This window comes from Salmo salar, unplaced genomic scaffold, assembly GCF_965601325.2.
Source record: "Salmo salar unplaced genomic scaffold, fSalSal1 ptg000669l, whole genome shotgun sequence".
In the NCBI taxonomy this organism is placed as follows: domain Eukaryota; kingdom Metazoa; phylum Chordata; class Actinopteri; order Salmoniformes; family Salmonidae; genus Salmo; species Salmo salar.
In genome coordinates, this window is record NW_027675458.1 from 138,897 (window position 1) to 157,204 (window position 18,308).

The following is an 18,308-nucleotide window of genomic DNA, read 5'->3' on the forward strand; positions in this document are numbered from 1 at the left end:
AGCTGGTTAAACTGTAGTAGGGTCCACATAGATACTAGTCATGCTGGTGTAGTCTATAGCTGAGCTGGTTAAACTGTAGTAGGGTCCACATAGATACTAGTCATGCTGGTGTAGTCTATAGCTGAGCTGGTTAAACTGTAGTAGGGTCCGCATAGATAATAGTCACGCTGGTGTAGTCTATATCTGAGCTGGTTAAACTGTAGTAGGGTCCACATAGATACTAGTCATGCTGGTGTAGTCTATAGCTGAGCTGGTTAAACTGTAGTAGGGTCCACATAGATACTAGTCATGCTGGTGTAGTCTATAGCTGAGCTGGTTAAACTGTAGTAGGGTCCACATAGATACTAGTCATGCTGGTGTAGTCTATAGCTGAGCTGGTTAAACTGTAGTAGGGTCCACATAGATACTAGTCATGCTGGTGTAGTCTATAGCTGAGCTGGTTAAACTGTAGTAGGGTCCACATAGATACTAGTCATGCTGGTGTAGTCTATAGCTGAGCTGGTTAAACTGTAGTAGGGTCCACATAGATACTAGTCATGCTGGTGTAGTCTATAGCTGAGCTGGTTAAACTGTAGTAGGGTCCACATAGATACTAGTCATGCTGGTGTAGTCTATAGCTGAGCTGGTTAAACTGTAGTAGGGTCCACATAGATACTAGTCATGCTGGTGTAGTCTATAGCTGAGCTGGTTAAACTGTAGTAGGGTCCATTTCCATGAATCATGATGTCTGGTGGTGATGTATATTGGTTGTCATTCAGAACCATTGATATGTTTTCTCAGTTAGTTCTCTGTCTCTATGTAATTCTCCTCAGTATCATTGATCAGCTCGGCCCTAATTGATGTTTCTCTGTCACCTGGAGCTGCATGGAAAATGGTCCAGGAACAAAAGGACAATTCAGGACTAGTCAGTCCACTACAAGCTGGTATCACTTACTTTCTACTAAACTATATGGACTGGTTTCCCAGACACAGATTAATCCTAGTCCTGGACTAAAAAGCGTGTTCAATGTAGATGTCCAGGAAACCGGCCCTAAATGTGTCATCTTTCATCCTCCCATACTGCTCAGTCCAGCAACATTAAACCTGTCCAGCAGGTGGTGCTATTGACCAAACAATAAAACCAGCAGATATCTGGACTTGCCACTCAGTATATCAGTAATGTTCAGAATAGTACTTTAATATCATTGGAGATTGATGGTCTTTTTAATCCACTATCCAGAGTCAGGAACAGATGAAGTTAGGTCTGCTACTGTTCAGTGATTAAATATGATTTATGGTGATGGGAAATAAAAAAATCCAACACTAAACTTCATCTAGTAATAGTTTTCCTTTGTTATTTATTCCAAGGTGTGTCTTTAACTTGTAAATGGATTGTGTGGAGGTGAGCTAGTGGTGTGGCTGATAGAATAGAATGAAAAGGGAGGAAGAGGAAGAGGGGAGGAGTGAAGGGCTGTTCAAGAAACCAGATGAGGAAGAGAAAGATATTCAGGGGAATTACTGGTCTCTGTTCCAAATGGTTCCCTATTCCCTACGTAGTGCACTACGGTGCTTCTGACCAGGTCTAAAGTAGTGTTCTACGTAGGGAATAGGGTGTAGATTTATTAGAATATCATGCTTTAGTGTTTGTCACAAAACAATATTAGATCTCCACCCACCCACACATTGTTATGTTGTCAAGTTGTTCCTCTGTGTTCCTGATTGAAAATCCATTAACAATGAATCACAAACTAATGATATTCCAGTTGTGTTTAGACATCTTCATGTCTGACGTCCCCCAGTTCTGTTCAGACCCATTGAACTGGGTCACATTGTAAATGGTGACTGGTATTGATAGTCCATACTGGACCTAACTGTGGTTAACCAGACTGGAGGGGTTCTGATCACATATTCCCTCGTCTCCACAACTTTACCTGATGTCTCTGTCGGTCTGTCTGTTCAGTAACACCTCCTAACCCTAACCTGTCTGTCTGTTCAGTAACACCTCCTAACCCTAACCTGTCTGTCTGTCTGTTCAGTAACACCTCCTAACCCTAACCTGTCTGTCTGTTCAGTAACACCTCCTAACCCTAACCTGTCTGTCTGTCTGTTCAGTAACACCTCCTAACCCTAACCTGTCTGCCTGTCACACGGGGTGTGATCGTTCTACAGTGGTCCCTGAAGCGCCGTGTGATTAGAACACTAAATTGTGCACTACAATTAACTGTGGACCTTGGTCAAACATAGTGCACTATATAGCCTAACACTCTTTTAGAACACTCATTTAGAACACTCATTTAGAACGCTCTTTTAGAACACTCATTTAGAATCCTCGTTTAGAACACTCTTTAGAACACTCATTTAGAACGGACAGTTTCCAATGACGCAACAATCAGCGTTTGAGCTGGACACACTTTTTTCAGAAACTATTTACACAAAACACACACAGTCCTTACAAAGTTTATCTCCAGAATGTGAGCAGTTTATTTTTGGATGCAAATGGTTCAGATATTCACAGAAATATATATATACATCACAACACAATCATCCTAACAGGAAAAAATGTATGCTACATTTGTCCTATCGCTAACTGAGGATAGATTGACCCAACACAAGCAGTCATATTTTCTAACTCTCGGCTGACGTAAACTACAATATGAATTAGCTAATAGCAAATTACTATGTATAATTAATCACATCACGGGGTGAGCTCACCATTGATCGAAATAATTAGGTAAAACACTTTCTAGAAATCGACAGTAATCCGACGATTAGTTTCAGCGAGCAGCCATGCATTTTTCCCCTCACAGAAACCGAAGATAATAAAAGACAAGATGAGTTCGGTCTGTTTATAGTGTTGAAGGGGTGTGTCATCTACCGTCGTTCACATCCCACCATTCATTTCCGGAAGTCCTCAAAAAATGAGTGAACTCTTACTCACCTCATTTTGCTATAACATCTTTGGTCAAACGGATGATTACGTGAAACCCAGAATGCATTGTATGTCAACAAACATGGCTCCATACACATAGCTGGAATTAGCTTAGCTCATCACAATCAGTATAAACTTCAAATAAGTATTTTACACACATAATATGTGCCCATTACAATCTATGCAAGAATCGGAATGCATGATTTGTCACCCAGAATTGAAAACATGTGAATAAAACAATAAATACACAAATAAATACCTCACAAAACATTTTCTGATGGTGATTTATTGATACAAGTGACGCACGCCGGCAGTCAATCACGTCCCCTCTCACTCTGAGCCATTCAGTGTTGTTGTTTATGTATGTAGCTAGTGAGCTAAGCTGTAGCATTAGCAATGTCTTTCAAAAGGAGACAACTCACAAATGTGGAAATTATGGAGATTTTTTTACAATTCTGACAATGAGTCTGAGTCTGAAAGTCAGGAATCAGATTCTGACAGTGAGGAGCTGCCCCCCCCCCCCCCCAACCTTGTAGCCATTGAGAACCCTGAATCTGAGGTTCCCTTGTCCACTGACCAAGTACCAGGTCCCTTTGAAGATGCTGGTGGTGATGGAGGGAGACCGACAGTGGATGAAGTACAGGAGTTCTGTGGTAGCTGGAAGGCCACCAGTCATTTCACCCCTCCTGGCCCTGCTGTTTGTTTTGATGAGTCCCAGTCTGGAGTCCATTTCCATCTGAGGCAGAGTGCTTCAAGTTGTTTCTGACAGAGGAGCTGGTGGGAAACATAGTACAGGAGACCAATCGCTATGCCTTGGAGCTACAGGAGAAGAGAGAGCCAGGAGTGAGGGGGGAAACTCGCTAAATGGGTGACAACCACAATGAGTGAAATGTATACCTTCCTGGTGACAGTCCTCCTCATGGGGATAGTAAAGAAGAACTCCCTAAGAGAATACTGGAGCACAGATCCTATGTTTGCAACTCCCTTCTTTGCCACCCTCTTTTCCCAAGACCGCTTCCTAATTCTGCTGCGATGCCTGCATTTCGTCAACAATGCTACTGCCATCCTAAGTGACCCGTTATACAAAATAAGAATTGTTCTTATCAGCCTGACTAGGGCTGGGCGATATATCGATATAAAAAATATATCGATATATATTTTAAATGTGATATGAAATTAGACCATTTCGCATATATCGATATAGTTCAAATGTACGCTTTGATCCTTGCTCCAAGCAAGCTGCAGACCCGGAGCTCTCTGCGCTGCTCCCCGCGCCTCCTCTTTCATGCACAGAGGGCGGAGGGGCAGGAACAGACACTTCAACAAACATGGAGGAAGCAACAGCGTCTGCGGAGCGTTTTGACGAGGAATTGGTTAGTAAAAGAAAAAGCATTGGCTCAGTAATTTGGAGATGGTTCGGATTCAAAGTATCAGATGAGCAACAAAATCACGTTATATGTAGGCAGTGCCATAAAAAAAAGTTACAGCCAGGGGTGGAAGCACTACAAATCTTTTTCACCACCTAAAACAGTGGCACAAACTGCAATACGAAGAGTGTGTGAAACTGCGCACTGCAGAAGCCCCAGCCGCAAGCCGTCGACAACCCGAAAAAGCCCCGAAACAAAGCTCACTGCAAACTTCATTTTCCCGCAGTGTGCCTTTATGAAAAGAAAATTGGCAAGTGGTGTACTATAACTACAGCGGTGTCCTATCACATTGCTAAACATATGGTCCCTGTTGCAACTGTGGAACAAGTCGGATTCAAAAAGCTACTGAAAACTATGGACCCGAGATATGAGCTTCCCAACTACTTTACACGAGAAGCACTGCCACAAATGTCCACTGAAGTCAGGCAGAGCCTTGCTGACCGGCTCGCTAACGGGACCCATTTTGGCGTTGACCAGCGATATGTGGGTCGAGCAGGACAATGTGAGCCTTACATGAAGCGTGACATGTTCACTTCATTCAACGACTGGGGGAGATGAAAACAGCGTCGTGTCTCCAAAACAAGTTATTTCCCCCCAGGATCACACCGGTGAGCATATAGCTGAGGCCTCGCAGGACGCAAGCTGGGAAACTCCAAGAAAAGCATCCGGTTGCTATAACAACCGCCAACGGGAGCGACGTGGTCAGAGCGGTGGAGCTGAACGATGAGGATGCAGTGCTTCGGTCAGACTACACTTGGCTATTGGGGAGTGCAGTGTTTTATTAAGGACTATTCACATATTTTACTTTAAAGAAAAAAACATATTAAAATATTAGTTTTTTATTATTTTCCTTTGTGTCTGTCTGCAACTTGTTTTGTTTTATGCTGCTGTCTTGGCCAAAGATTGATTAATAAAACACAAAACATAAAGTGCTAAAAGTAAAATCACTTACAATACAGGATGGTAGATTTCAGAACCATATTTATTAGGTTATTGGATAAGAATTAGTGATGCATTGATGTGTTTACCACTTTAATGTTACAGCTGGTAAAGGTGAGGTAATTATGACTTTAAAATGCTGGTTAGCCTGTTGATATCATCAAGGTAACATATTTAGTTATTATGATAGACTATAGTTTTTTTCTCTGGATTGAAGAGCCAACTGCAAAGTAACTAGAAACTAATGTTGACACGTAGGTAGGCCTAAACATTGTGGAGTTTTTAGTGGAGTAGAAATATGAAGTAGCATTAAATACTAAGCATAAATACTAAGAACAACAACAAGAACGAAACATCAGTAAATGTACATACAGTATAGTCATCATTTATAAATTATACACAAATAATAATACATACAAATCACTTACAGGATTAAAATTCACAAAATAAATGAATATAATATTTGATATTTATGATTAGGACTGGCGTTGATTAAAAAAATAAACTATGAAACAAGAAAATATTAATGTAGAATATTTCTAAAGCTTGATTTTGGAAAGCACTTAGTTGTGTGAGTGTGTTAAAGTGAAAACAGAGTCAAATTTCTCGCATAAGCACATTTGTTTAATAGTTTTTTTTATGATTCTGACAGGACATGGCATGAATGACAAGCGCGTCACCCGGGCCATTTCTCTGTGCAAGAGAATTGTAAGCTGTTTTTGGTACAGCTGGAAGAAAAGGAGACATCTTGCTGAAGTCCAGATTCAGCTGGGTCTGCCAAGTCACCAACTCATAACCGAGTCTGCCACACGCTGGGGATCAAGGCAGCAGATGATAGAGAGAGTCCTGGAGCAGGAAGGAGCACTGGCCAAAGTCCTATCTAATGACAAAAAGACCAGGCACCTTGTCCCTACCTGGCAGGACTTAGAGGTCCTAGAAGCAGTCCAAAAGGTCCTGAAACCTCTCCAGGACTTTACCGATGCTTTGTCAGGTGAGGAGTACGTCACTCTATCATATGTAAAACCTGTGCTGCACCTTTTTAACGAAAGTCTCCTGGCATGTGAAGAGGGTGATAGCGAGCTTTGCAAATCGATCAAGACCGGCATTGTTGAGTACCTCAACCGCAAGTATTCTGACCCAGCCACTACTGACCTATTGGAGATGGCTTCATTTGTGGATCCACCCTTCAGGGCCACCTATATCCCAAGTGAAAAAGTTGATGCGTTGAAGCACAGAGCTGTCTTGGAGGTGGAGACGCTACTGGCTGATCAGAGCAGCTGTCAACCGCCTTACCTACGTGTGCCAACTGTGCCTGAGCCTGCAGATGGAGAAGCAGCAGTGGCACCAAAAGCTAAGACACTGGCAAGCTTCTTCAAGCAGCGCACAGCCACCACCACTGCGCCACCAACCAAGAGGGAGGCTATTGAAAATGAACTGTCAAGTTACTTGCAGTCAGCAAGTGTGGAGAGTGACACTGATCCCCTCAAGTGGTGGAAGGATCATGAAGTTGTCTTTCCAGCTCTGAGCCACCTGGCAAAAAAAGTATCTCTTGCTACCAGCTACCAGTTCACCCTCCGAAAGGGTTTTCAGCTGCAGTGGCAATATCGTGACCTGCCACAGAGCATCTCTGAAGCCGGATGCCGTTGACAGGCTGGTGTTTCTCGCACAAAATCTTTAAACGAAGGAGGACACGCTTGTCTTCTAATGTCTACCTCAAGACAGCATTACTGTTTATCAAAGTAAAAAAAGAGGGGGAAAATGTTTATTGAGTTGATAGTCTGTTTCTTGTGCAACTGGTTGAGGCTGTTCAGATAAGAAATTGAGTTAACAAAAAGCAAATGGTAATCTCAGGCTGATGTTTAAAACACATTTTCTCAAACTGAGCACTTTATTTTGTTCTTTATTTATATATAATTGCTGCCCTTACTAGGGTTTGTCATATTTTATTATTTTGTAATGTTCGTTATTTGCATCTGTGGATTTGTTAGAAAGGAGAAGAAATCTGTAATTTGATTTTAATAAGCCATTTAAAGTTGTCAAACAAAAAAAAAGTTGACTTTTCTCATAAATATATATAATATTTATTTCAGAAAAAGATAGGCCTATTTTATTTTATAGGCTATTTTTGTTTAAGATATTTGTATTTATTTAAATGTTCACCTTATGAAGCTTTGATTTAAAAAAAAAGGTCGTCCTGTTGTTCTACAGTGTTTATGTTTACATGTTGTTGTTATTTGAACAGCTGAGCATTTAATCTGAACCAGGTGAAGAGCCCTGTTTATTGTTTATTCATTTGATTTTTCAACTGTTCAGTGAAATAGCCGCTTTCAATAAAACTACTTGAGACATGTCATATCTGGCTTTGACTTTGACTGAACATTTGCTCTCACTTTGCGGAAAAAATATCAGGATATATATCTTATATTGATATTCAGCCTAAATATATCACACACAGGAATACACACTCTGAGCCTGCACTTGCATGTTTTGCTCACCTCATTCTTTAAAAAAAAACTAGGTTTGAGTTGTGGTATCCACTCAGATTAAAGGTGGGTTCATCTGCTCTGTTCCCCAAGTGTGGTCTCCCTCAGATCCCAAGTTAGAGGGATCCCTGGTGCACCATTTACCCAGGTCACCAGGAGCCAGGTCATTTACCCAGGTCACCAGGAGCCAGGTCATTTACCCAGGTCGTCAGGAGCCAGGTCATTTACCCAGGTCGTCAGGAGCCAGGTCATTTACCCAGGTCATCAGGAGTCAGGTCATTTACCCAGGTTGTCAGTCACCAAGTCAAGATTCACGTTCCCATCGCCAAATGTGGTTGTTAATTTCTTTAATATCAAATAAGTCAGAGTTATACTTAAACTAAATCTTTATTCAATTAATAATAAGGGAGCAGGTCAATACAACATACAATTATCAATTGAGTGCTCTACGATAATGATGGCTGGTCGACGAATCACCCCCAGATGATTCATTGAGAGCCATGAGACAAAAGTACCAAGGTCTTTTGCACCCCTTTCAACCTACATGACCAACAACAGATGTATAGAACGGGTCACAAGGTTAAGATTTGTATGAAAGATACTTATAATTCTCAGCAGACAGTATCTGCTGTAGAAACAGTACTCTTTGTGTAGAGACCAGGGTCTGGCCCTGAGGTCATCTCACCCACCATGAGACCCACTAAATCTGCCCAAGAAGAGGTAAACAAAAGAAAAACCCACACCAAACTTAAAGACAGGAAGTAAACCAAAAAGGTGGAGCAACTAAAGGTGTTGACTCTCCACATGTATCAAGACAACTGGAGCACTGGGCCAGACACTCTTAAATAGAACCTGGACCAGCTCAGGTGAAACACCTTCCCACTAACGAGATGGACAAGCCAGCACAGGTGTAACACATACTGACTAACGAGGTGACACCAATCAGTGCGTCCTACGTGCTAACGAGCTAGACGGGCTAACGAGCTAGACGTGCTAACGAGCTAGACGGGCTAACGAGCTAGACGGGCTAACGAGCTAGACGTGCTAACGAGCTAGACGTGCTAACGAGCTAGACGTGCTAAAGTCCAACCTCAAAACATAAATGGAAAAACCAAAGCCTGTAACACCTTAAGACAACAAATATATCCTACATTTCTTTTGGAAACCTTCACCTTCACCAATATAAACATGGTGTCTACTGGCTGTCAACAATTAAAAAGAAGAAAAAAAACACGTATTTCTAAATAATAATATACAATAGTATCTTTTGTCCTTTTTCTTTCCATAGAATCCTTCCTAAAACTCACTAGCTTCTAGAACTCTCGTCTTCCTAAAACTCACTAGCTTCTAGAACTCTTGTCTTCCTAAAACTCACTAGCTTCTAGAACTCTTGTCTTCCTAAAACTCACTAGCTTCTAGAACTCTCGTCTTCCTAAAACTCACTAGCTTCTAGAACTCTTGTCTTCCTAAAACTCACTAGCTTCTAGAACTCTCGTCTTCCTAAAACTCACTAGCTTCTAGAACTCTCGTCCCCTTGGAACGAGCCCAAACAAAACTCATCTCCAATACGGAAAAACATGCAGTCATAATAAATTGTGATCCATGGCAATGCACTGGCTAAACACAAAACACTCAACTTTTTAACTGCCCACCCTTGAGACAATCAGCAACCAAGTTGTCCTCACCACTGACATGTCTGATTTCAAGAGGAAACTCCTGCATTATCCATAGTAACTTTCCACCTCACTGCAGAGCTTCTCTCTCTTTTCAGGGTTCACTAGATAGGCATGTTGTTGGATCGGGGCCCAGTCCCCAATGTCATGCTCCAGTACATTTGGGTTGGCACATCTGAGAATGAACCCAGATATTCTAAAAACAGGGCAACAATGTCAATATAATTGTACCAAAAAATGGTCAGCTGGTTGCATAAATAATTATGATTACTAAATGTTACATAAATTGTAAATTTCAAAACCAAATGTACACCCCTTTGTTAATATGTATTGGCAATAATTCCCTTAATGGTGAGGCATGGAATAATAAAACGTGTTTTGACAAGTAGCAATAAATCACTGATATCCTTTAGGGGGGAAATCAGGTTGTACGTGCTGTTGAAACTAACACAACTAAAAAAACACATGGAAATGGGAGATATATTTTACCTCATTAGAGGACAACCTGCAGAAGACAGTCAGCTACATTTTGGAGTGATACATTTAAATGTAGGGGTCGCTGAACAAAGGAACACAACACTTATTCATCGATATCATGCTAAAATCATTTGTGCAAGAGGAGGGAGATGAGGTTGCACATCCTGTTAAAACTAACAGCTCAAAAACCACACGGAATCTGGGAATAATGTGTACATCCCTGGTCAGAGGACAATTTGTAGAAAACAGCTAGCTACATTTTGAAGTGTTGCATTTTGATTCAAGTGGGTCACCAACATGGTAAGTGTAACACAGCTCTTTTTTTGTTAGTCACTTTTTATTAAATCTCATAAATAGTAACTCTTCCATTACAGAGCCTGGATTTTCCCCCTGAGGCTAATATCCATATCATGCTGAAATCAATAGAACAGGGGACAAACGTTTAGGGTTCTACATTGTGACATCATTAAAATACTCCTTCTACAATGTTAAAACATTCTACATTGTGACATCATTAAAATACTCCTTCTACAATGTTAAAACATTCTACATTGTGAGATTATATCATTGATATCATGAAACAACTCATTCATGTATTTTCTGATGTTTGATCAGATGTCTTTTACCGGAGAATCTCTTGTCACACTGATCACAGCTATAAGGTTTCTCTCCTGTGTGTGTTCTCTGGTGTCGAGTCAGACAGCCAGATGTAGTAAAACTCTTCCCACATTGACCACAGCTATAAGGTTTCTCTCCTGCGTGTCTTCTCTGGTGTCGAGTCAGAGAGCAGGATGTAGTAAAACTCTTCCCACATTGACCACAGCTAAAAGGTTTCTCTCCTGTGTGGGTTCTCTGATGAATTTTAATGCCTGACGAAGAGGTGAATCTCTTCCCACAGTCAGAGCAGCAGTGAGATCTCTTTCCTGTGGATCTCTGCAGGTGTTTCTTGAGGTGTTTTGATCTGGAGAGACAGCCAGATGTAGTAAAATTCTTCCCACATTGACCACAGCTATAAAGTTTCTCTCCTGTGTGTCTTCTCTGGTGTCGAGTCAGAGAGCCAGATGTAGTAAAACTCTTCCCACATTGACCACAACTATAAGGTTTCTCTCCTGTGTGTGTTCTTTGGTGTAGAGTAAGATAGCCAGATGTAGTAAAACTCTTCCCACATTGACCACAGCTATAAGGTTTCTCTCCTGTGTGTCTTCTCTGGTGTCGAGTCAGAGAGCCAAATGTAGTAAAACTCTTCCCACATTGACCACAACTATAAGATTTCTCTCCTGTGTGTGTTCTCTGGTGTAGAGTCAGAGAGCCAGATGCAGCAAAACTCTTCCCACATTGATCACAGCTATATTGTTTCTCTTCTGTGTGTGTTCTCTGGTGTAATATCAGGCTGTCTGGCCGAGTAAAACTCTTCCCACATTGATTACAGCTATAAGGTTTCTCTCCTGTGTGTACTCGCTGGTGTCTAGTCAGATGGCAAGATGAAATATAAGTCTTCCCACATTGATCACAGCTATAAGGTTTCTCTCCTGTGTGTGTTCTCTGGTGTACAGTCAGGTCACTAGATGAAATAAAACTTTTCACACATTGATTACAACTAAAAGATTTCTCTCCTGTGTGTATCCTCTGGTGTGATAACAGGTTGCTTGACTGAGTAAAACTCTTCCCACATTCAGTACAGCTGTACGGTTTCTCTCCTGTGTGTGTTCTCTGGTGTATAGTAAGATAGCTAAATGTAGTAAAACTCTTCCCACATTGATCACAGCTGTAAGGTTTCTCTCCAGTGTGAATTCTCAGGTGTACTTTTAGTGCTTTTAATCTTAAGTAACTCTTCCCACAATCAAAACAGTGGTGAGATTTCGCTCCTGTGTGTGTTCGCTGGTGTATTTTAAGTTCTGATGAAGATTTGCAATGTTTTCCACAGTCAGAGCAGCAGATAGATTTCTTCCCTGTGGGTCTCTGCTGGTGTTTCTTGAGGTGATAGAATCTGGACAGACTCTTCTCTGACTCGTTAGCATCATGATGTTGAGGCTCCCCAGAGGATCCATGATAGTCACGTCTCTCTCCTGTGTGAACAAGTCAGACAGATAGTTAAAGGCTCACAACAGCAGAAATCCACTGAAAAAGGTGATGCCAACAGCGTAGCCATGATACTGTACAACAATTGACGTCTGTAATGAATGTTAAAATTACTTGACAATTGTCTTAAGACAGTCAAGTGAGCAACAATAGTCATATTTAGTCTTGTTTTCACATTAGTAGTAACTAGAAATAAGTAAAAGGTGTTGAACTCCTAAGCAGTGTGCCAGGCGACTTTTGTTCTCAAATATAGGCACCTTTCTGTGTTTCCTAATATTGCGACAAGGGCGATGCACACACAATTTGATTGCAGAAACACCTCCCTGCTAATGCAGAAACTGCTAGTTATGGATGTAGTATATCTGCCTGGAGCAAAAATGGTGAGCAAGTGGCCTAAGCTGTGCCATTAGAGATTCTGGGTTCGAGTCCAAGCTCTGAGGCCCATGGGCTAGGTGGCACCAAATCGTCCCACCACGTAACAGCCAGTTGAATCCTGTGGCGCGATTTTCAAATACCTTAGAAATGCTATTACTTCAATTTCTCAAACATATGACTATTTTACAGCATTTTAAAGACAAGACTCTCGTTAATCTAACCACACTGTCCGATTTCAAAAAGTCTTTACAACGAAAGCAAAACATTAGATTATGTCAGCAGAGTACCCAGCCAGAAATAATCAGACACCCATTTTTCAAGCTAGCATATAATGTCACAAAAACCCAGAAGACAGCTAAATGCAGCACTAACCTTTGATGATCTTCATCAGATGACACACCTAGGACATTATGTTATACAATACATGCATGTTTTGTTCAATCAAGTTCATATATATATCAAAAAACAGCTTTTTACATTAGCATGTGACGTTCAGAACTAGCATACCCCCCGCAAACTTCCGGGGAATTTACTAACAATTTACTAAATTACTCACGATAAACGTTCACAAAAAGCATAACAATTATTTTAAGAATTATAGATACAGAACTCCTCTATGCACTCGATATGTCCGATTTTAAAATAGCTTTTTGGTGAAAGCACATTTTGCAATATTCTAAGTACATAGCCCAGCCATCACGGGCTAGCTATTTAGACACCCGGCAAGTTTAGCCTTCACCAAAATCAGATTTACTATAAGAAAAATGTTATTACCTTTCCTGTTCTTCATCAGAATGCACTCCCAGGACTTCTACTTCAATAACAAATGTAGGTTTGGTCCCAAATAATCCATCGTTATATCCAAACAGCGGCGTTTTGTTCGTGCGTTCTAGACACTATCCGAAATGGTAAATACGGGTCGTGCGCATGGCGCATTTCGTGACAAAAAAATTCTAAATATTTCATTACCGTACTTCGAAGCATGTCAACCGCTGTTTAAAATCAATTTTTATGCAATTTATCTCGTAAAAAAGCGATAATATTCCGACCGGGAATCTACGTTTCGGTAAATAGAGGGAAAAACAGAAAGACGGGGGCGGCCAGTGCACGAGCCTAAGCCCTTTGTCCTCTGATAGACCACTTAGCAAAAGCGCTCGTGTGTTTCAGCCAGGGCTTTGAATTACGTCATTCAGGTTTTTCCTGGCCTCTGAGAGCCCATTGGAGCCGTTGGAAGTGTCACGTTACCGCAGAGATCCTTTGTTTTGGGAAGAGATGTCAAAGAAAGCCAATAAATGGTCAGACAGGCCACTTCCTGTAAAGGAATCTCTCAGGTTTTTGCCTGCCATATGAGTTCTGTTATACTCACAGACACCATTCAAACAGTTTTAGAAACTTTAGGGTGTTTTATATCCATATATAATAAGTATATGCATATTCTAGTTACTGGGTAGGATTAGTAACCAGATTAAATCGGGTAAGTTTTTTATCCGGCCGTTTAAATACTGCCCCCTAGCCCTAACAGGTTAAATCCACACCTCGCTGGAAGCCTCGCATTCCACAGGTGATGAGCGTGAGACTTGGATATATTCCTTAAATGATTTAATCCTTAAATGTAATACCTCACTTCACCGACCCAGGAAGTGGAGGAGCCAAACAGGTGTTGTAACTCGTTCATAACTGGCAAGCAGATCGGTAGAAATGGTAAGATAAATTGGCACTTCAAAAGGAAATGGAAAAAGTTTGCCTATTTTACCGGAAACTCCAGGAGCATTACGTCAGAATTAACGAAGGCCAGCAGCAGGTGGGGAATTGGTTATTTTCTTCTGGTTATATTGACCTCTGGCTTCCTCAAGTCATTTGTGTGTGTTAATTATTTAATCAAACGCTTGAAGCATCAGTTCAATTCAAGTTCTGCACATACAGTTGATTTTATTAAACACATGGGGAGTGTCTATATGAACAAATACACGTCATAACATTTCAACCAATCAATTGGTAGAAAGAAAATACTATTTTTTTTAAAATCTGCCCTAGAACATACAACATACATGCATTCAGACCCCTTCCCTTTTTACACATTTTTATTATGAAATAGATTTTTTTTTCAATTATCAATTTTCAGACAATACCTCATAAAGACATCACAATACCCCATAAAAGTGAGAAAAAAAGTTTAGAAATGCTTGTATATATATATATATATATATCTAGGTCATGCCAGTAGGCTACAGTAGGTTGTATCTCTCTAGGTCATGCCAGTAGGTTACAGTAGGTTGTAACTCTCTAGATCATGCCAGTAGGTTACAGTAGGTTGTAACTCCCTAGGTCATGCCAGTAGGTTACAGTAGGTTGTAACACTCTAGGTCATGCCAGTAGGTTACAGTAGGTTGTATCTCTCTAGGTCATGCCAGTAGGTTACAGTAGGTTGTATCTCTCTAGGTCATGGCAGTAGGCTACAGTAGGTTGTATCTCTCTAGGTCATGGCAGTAGGTTACAGTAGGTTGTAACTCTCTAGGTCATGCCAGTAGGTTACAGTAGGTTGAATCTCTCTAGGTCATGCCAGTAGGTTACAGTAGGTTGTATCTCTCTAGGTCATGCCAGTAGGTTACAGTAGGTTGTAACTCTCTAGGTCATGCCAGTAGGTTACAGTAGGTTGTATCTCTCTAGGTCATGCCAGTAGGTTACAGTAGGTTGTATCTCTCTAGATCATGCCAGTAGGTTACAGTAGGTTGTAACTCTCTAGGTCATGCCAGTAGGTTACAGCAGGTTGTATCTCTCTAGGTCATGCCAGTAGGTTACAGTAGGTTATAACTCTCTAGGTCATGCCAGTAGGTTACAGTAGGTTGTATCTCTCTAGGTCATGCCAGTAGGCTACAGTAGGTTGTAACTCTCTAGGTCATTCCAGTAGGTTACAGTAGGTTGTAACTCTCTAGGTCATGCCAGTAGGTTACAGTAGGTTGTAACACTCTAGGTCATGCCAGTAGGTTACAGTAGGTTGTATCTCTCTAGGTCATGCCAGTAGGTTACAGTAGGTTGTATCTCTCTAGGTCATGGCAGTAGGCTACAGTAGGTTGTATCTCTCTAGGTCATGGCAGTAGGTTACAGTAGGTTGTAACACTCTAGGTCATGCCAGTAGGTTACAGTAGGTTGTATCTCTCTAGGTCATGCCAGTAGGCTACAGTAGGTTGTATCTCTCTAGGTCATGCCAGTAGGTAGTATCTCTCTAGGTCATGCCAGTAGGTTACAGTAGGTTGTATCTCTCTAGGTCATGCCAGTAGGTTACAGTAGGTTGTATCTCTCTAGGTCATGCCAGTAGGTTACAGTAGGTTGTATCTCTCTAGATCATGCCAGTAGGTTGTATCTCTGTAGGTCATGCCAGTAGGCTACAGTAGGTTGTATCTCTCTAGGTCATGCCAGTAGGTTGTATCTCTCTAGGTCATGCCAGTAGGTTACAGTAGGTTGTATCCAAGTGGAAACAATTATCAACCCAATGTGGAAAGTGTTGAATTTGGTCAACAACAAAATGAATGGCTTATTTGCTACGTGAGGTTTACTTGATCTAACAGAAGTTTCGTAATGATTAAGTTGTTACGTGGACACGTGACATACCGACAACTTTGATAAAAACACTATAGGAGTTGTCTCCAGATCGCTATGCATATTCATGCTAGTAGCTTAGCATCTCTCTCCATTGAATACAGGCGGTTGACGACAACAACCCTCATAGAATATAAACAATAGATTACAATAATAAGATGTATCCACCAATCCAAAGACAGGATAGGCGGGAGATAGACAACCCACAGAGCTTCGTGGACAACGACTCCCCTTGTCAGGACGGAGAGACATCTTGTCAGTATATCCATAATCTTTGGTGTAGCCAACCCAACTCTCACATGGCTCTATTGGGGGTCACGGTGTGTAGTAAAACATCACTACATTAAAATCACTACATGCCGTGGCCCCCCAGTCTGCGGTCAGCAGATAGACCCTCCTCAAATATATATGTTAAGTCACTTTTTGGAAACGGAACGGAGAAAACAAGGGGTAGCTTGTCTCTACGTCGTCTGATTCTAGACATATCAGTCATCATCCCAGGACCCTCCGTTGAAGAGGTATTGACGAGCCAACTCCGAATATCCAAAGTTAAAAACTAATTGAAGGCGGTACTTACTGGTGTTAATCAGATCTCCCGTCTCCTCCTCTTCATCTTTCAATGTGACAGTAATCTCTCCTTCCTTCTTCACTCCAAAAACAGCATCATCCTCTTCTTCCTCTTGTTTAACTGAAACGTCTCTCTCTTCTTCTTTCACTGTAACAGCCTCACCCTCTACTTCTTGTTTTACTGTAACATCCTCACCCTCTACTTCTTGTTTTACTGTAACATCCTCCTCTTCCTTCTCCTCTTTCACGACAATGTTCAGCCCCAGAGCTTCTTTCTCCGTCCAGCAGACCTCCTCTTCTTTAACAGGAGGGGAGTAGTTTAGGGAGCTCATGTTCGGGGATGTTAGCTAGCTAGCTATCATTAGCGACTAGGCTAATGCTAACTTAACCAGTCAGCTACTATAGCTGACTAATAAAAAATAACGTAATATTAAATTAAATAGGTTAACAAGTAGATACGACAGAAGTGTGTCTAAAACACAGTAGCTAATATAGACTGAAAGCGTATAAATAGCTTGAATCTTTCGGCTATGTTGGCTAGCAAGCTAGCGAGGTGGTTGACGAGCTGTTTATGAAGAACCGTCCACTAGATTATACGTCACGCTGCAGCATCGCCTGAAAGACGCACATCGCCGTCTGCTGACTGGAGGGAAACGCAGTTGAGGATCAGATTTTATTTTCAGACAAAGATTATTTTACATGGATTTAATTAAATAATACTATTGAGACATACAAAGACAGGAATGTGGTGATTGATTAGTGAGAATAAAAAATGTTTACTACAGCACATTTAAGGCAGTTTCATTCAGTCAAAGCAACATATAAATAAGTAGCCAGCTACTGTAGGTCTATACTGCTCCTACATGGTGTAACAATACATCATGTAGATGTATATAATGAACAGACTAGGTCTATACTGCTTCCTACATGGACTAACAATACATCATGTAGATGTATATAATGAACAGACTAGGTCCTATACTGCTCCTACATGGTGTAACAATACATCATGTAGATGTATATAATGAACAGACTAGGTCTATACTGCTCCTACATGGTGTAACAATACATCATGTAGATGTATATAATGAACAGATTAGGTCTATACTGCTCCTACATGGACTAACAATACATAATGGTTAAGATGTATATAATGAACAGACTAGGTCTATACTGCTCCTACATGGTGTAACAATACATCATGTAGATGTATATAATGAACAGACTAGGTCTATACTGCTCCTACATGGTGTAACACAATACATCATGTAGATGTATATAATGAACAGACTAGGTCTATACTGCTCCTACATGGTGTAACAATACATCATGTAGATGTATATAATGAACAGACTAGGTCTATACTGCTCCTACATGGTGTAACAATACATCATGTAGATGTATATAATGAACAGACTAGGTCTATACTGCTCCTACATGGTGTAACAATACGCCACTACCGTTCAAAATGTTTGGGGTCACTTAAATATCATTTTTTTAAGAAAAGCACATTATTTGTAAACAGTGTTTTTGCATGCAGCAATTCAACCATGAAGGCCTGATTCACGCAGTCTCTGACTAAATCACAGACAGTGTCACCAGCAAAGCACCCCCCACCATCACATCTCCATTTTTCACGGTGGGAATCGCACACGCGGAGATCATCCGTTCACATACTCTGCGTCTCACAAAGACACGGCGGTTAGAATCAAAGATCTCAAATTTGGACTCATCAGACCAAAGGACAGATTTCCCTGGTCTAGATGTCTATTTCTTGGCCCAA

The 18,308-nt window shown here is 41.0% G+C and overlaps 1 protein-coding gene across 1 annotated transcript; it reads right to left on the reverse strand.

Annotated features, from left to right (window-relative positions):
• Nucleotides 1-780: 780 nt before the first annotated feature.
• On the reverse strand, nt 781-17,082 carry LOC145877061 (uncharacterized). The gene is made up of 3 exons (XM_082972360.1): nt 16,536-17,082; nt 10,906-11,973; nt 781-860 (listed from the first exon to the last, which is right to left on the reverse strand). The coding sequence occupies exons 1-3, from the start codon at nt 16,855-16,857 to the stop codon at nt 781-783; spliced, it is 1,470 nt and encodes a 489-aa protein (XP_082828486.1). The 5' UTR covers nt 16,858-17,082.
• Between the last annotated feature and the right edge of the window lie 1,226 nt (nt 17,083-18,308).

Coding starts and splice junctions, on each gene's coding strand:
- LOC145877061 (XM_082972360.1), bottom strand. CDS start 16,857: ATGAGCTCCCTAAACTACTCCCCTCCTGTTAAAGAAGAGGAGGTCTGC. Junction 11,974..16,535: donor GGGAGATCTGATTAACACCA/GTAAGTACCGCC, acceptor TTGTTCACACAG/GAGAGAGACGTGACTATCAT. Junction 861..10,905: donor ACTTTATAGCTGTGGTCAAT/GTGGGAAGAATT, acceptor TTTTCCATGCAG/CTCCAGGTGACAGAGAAACA.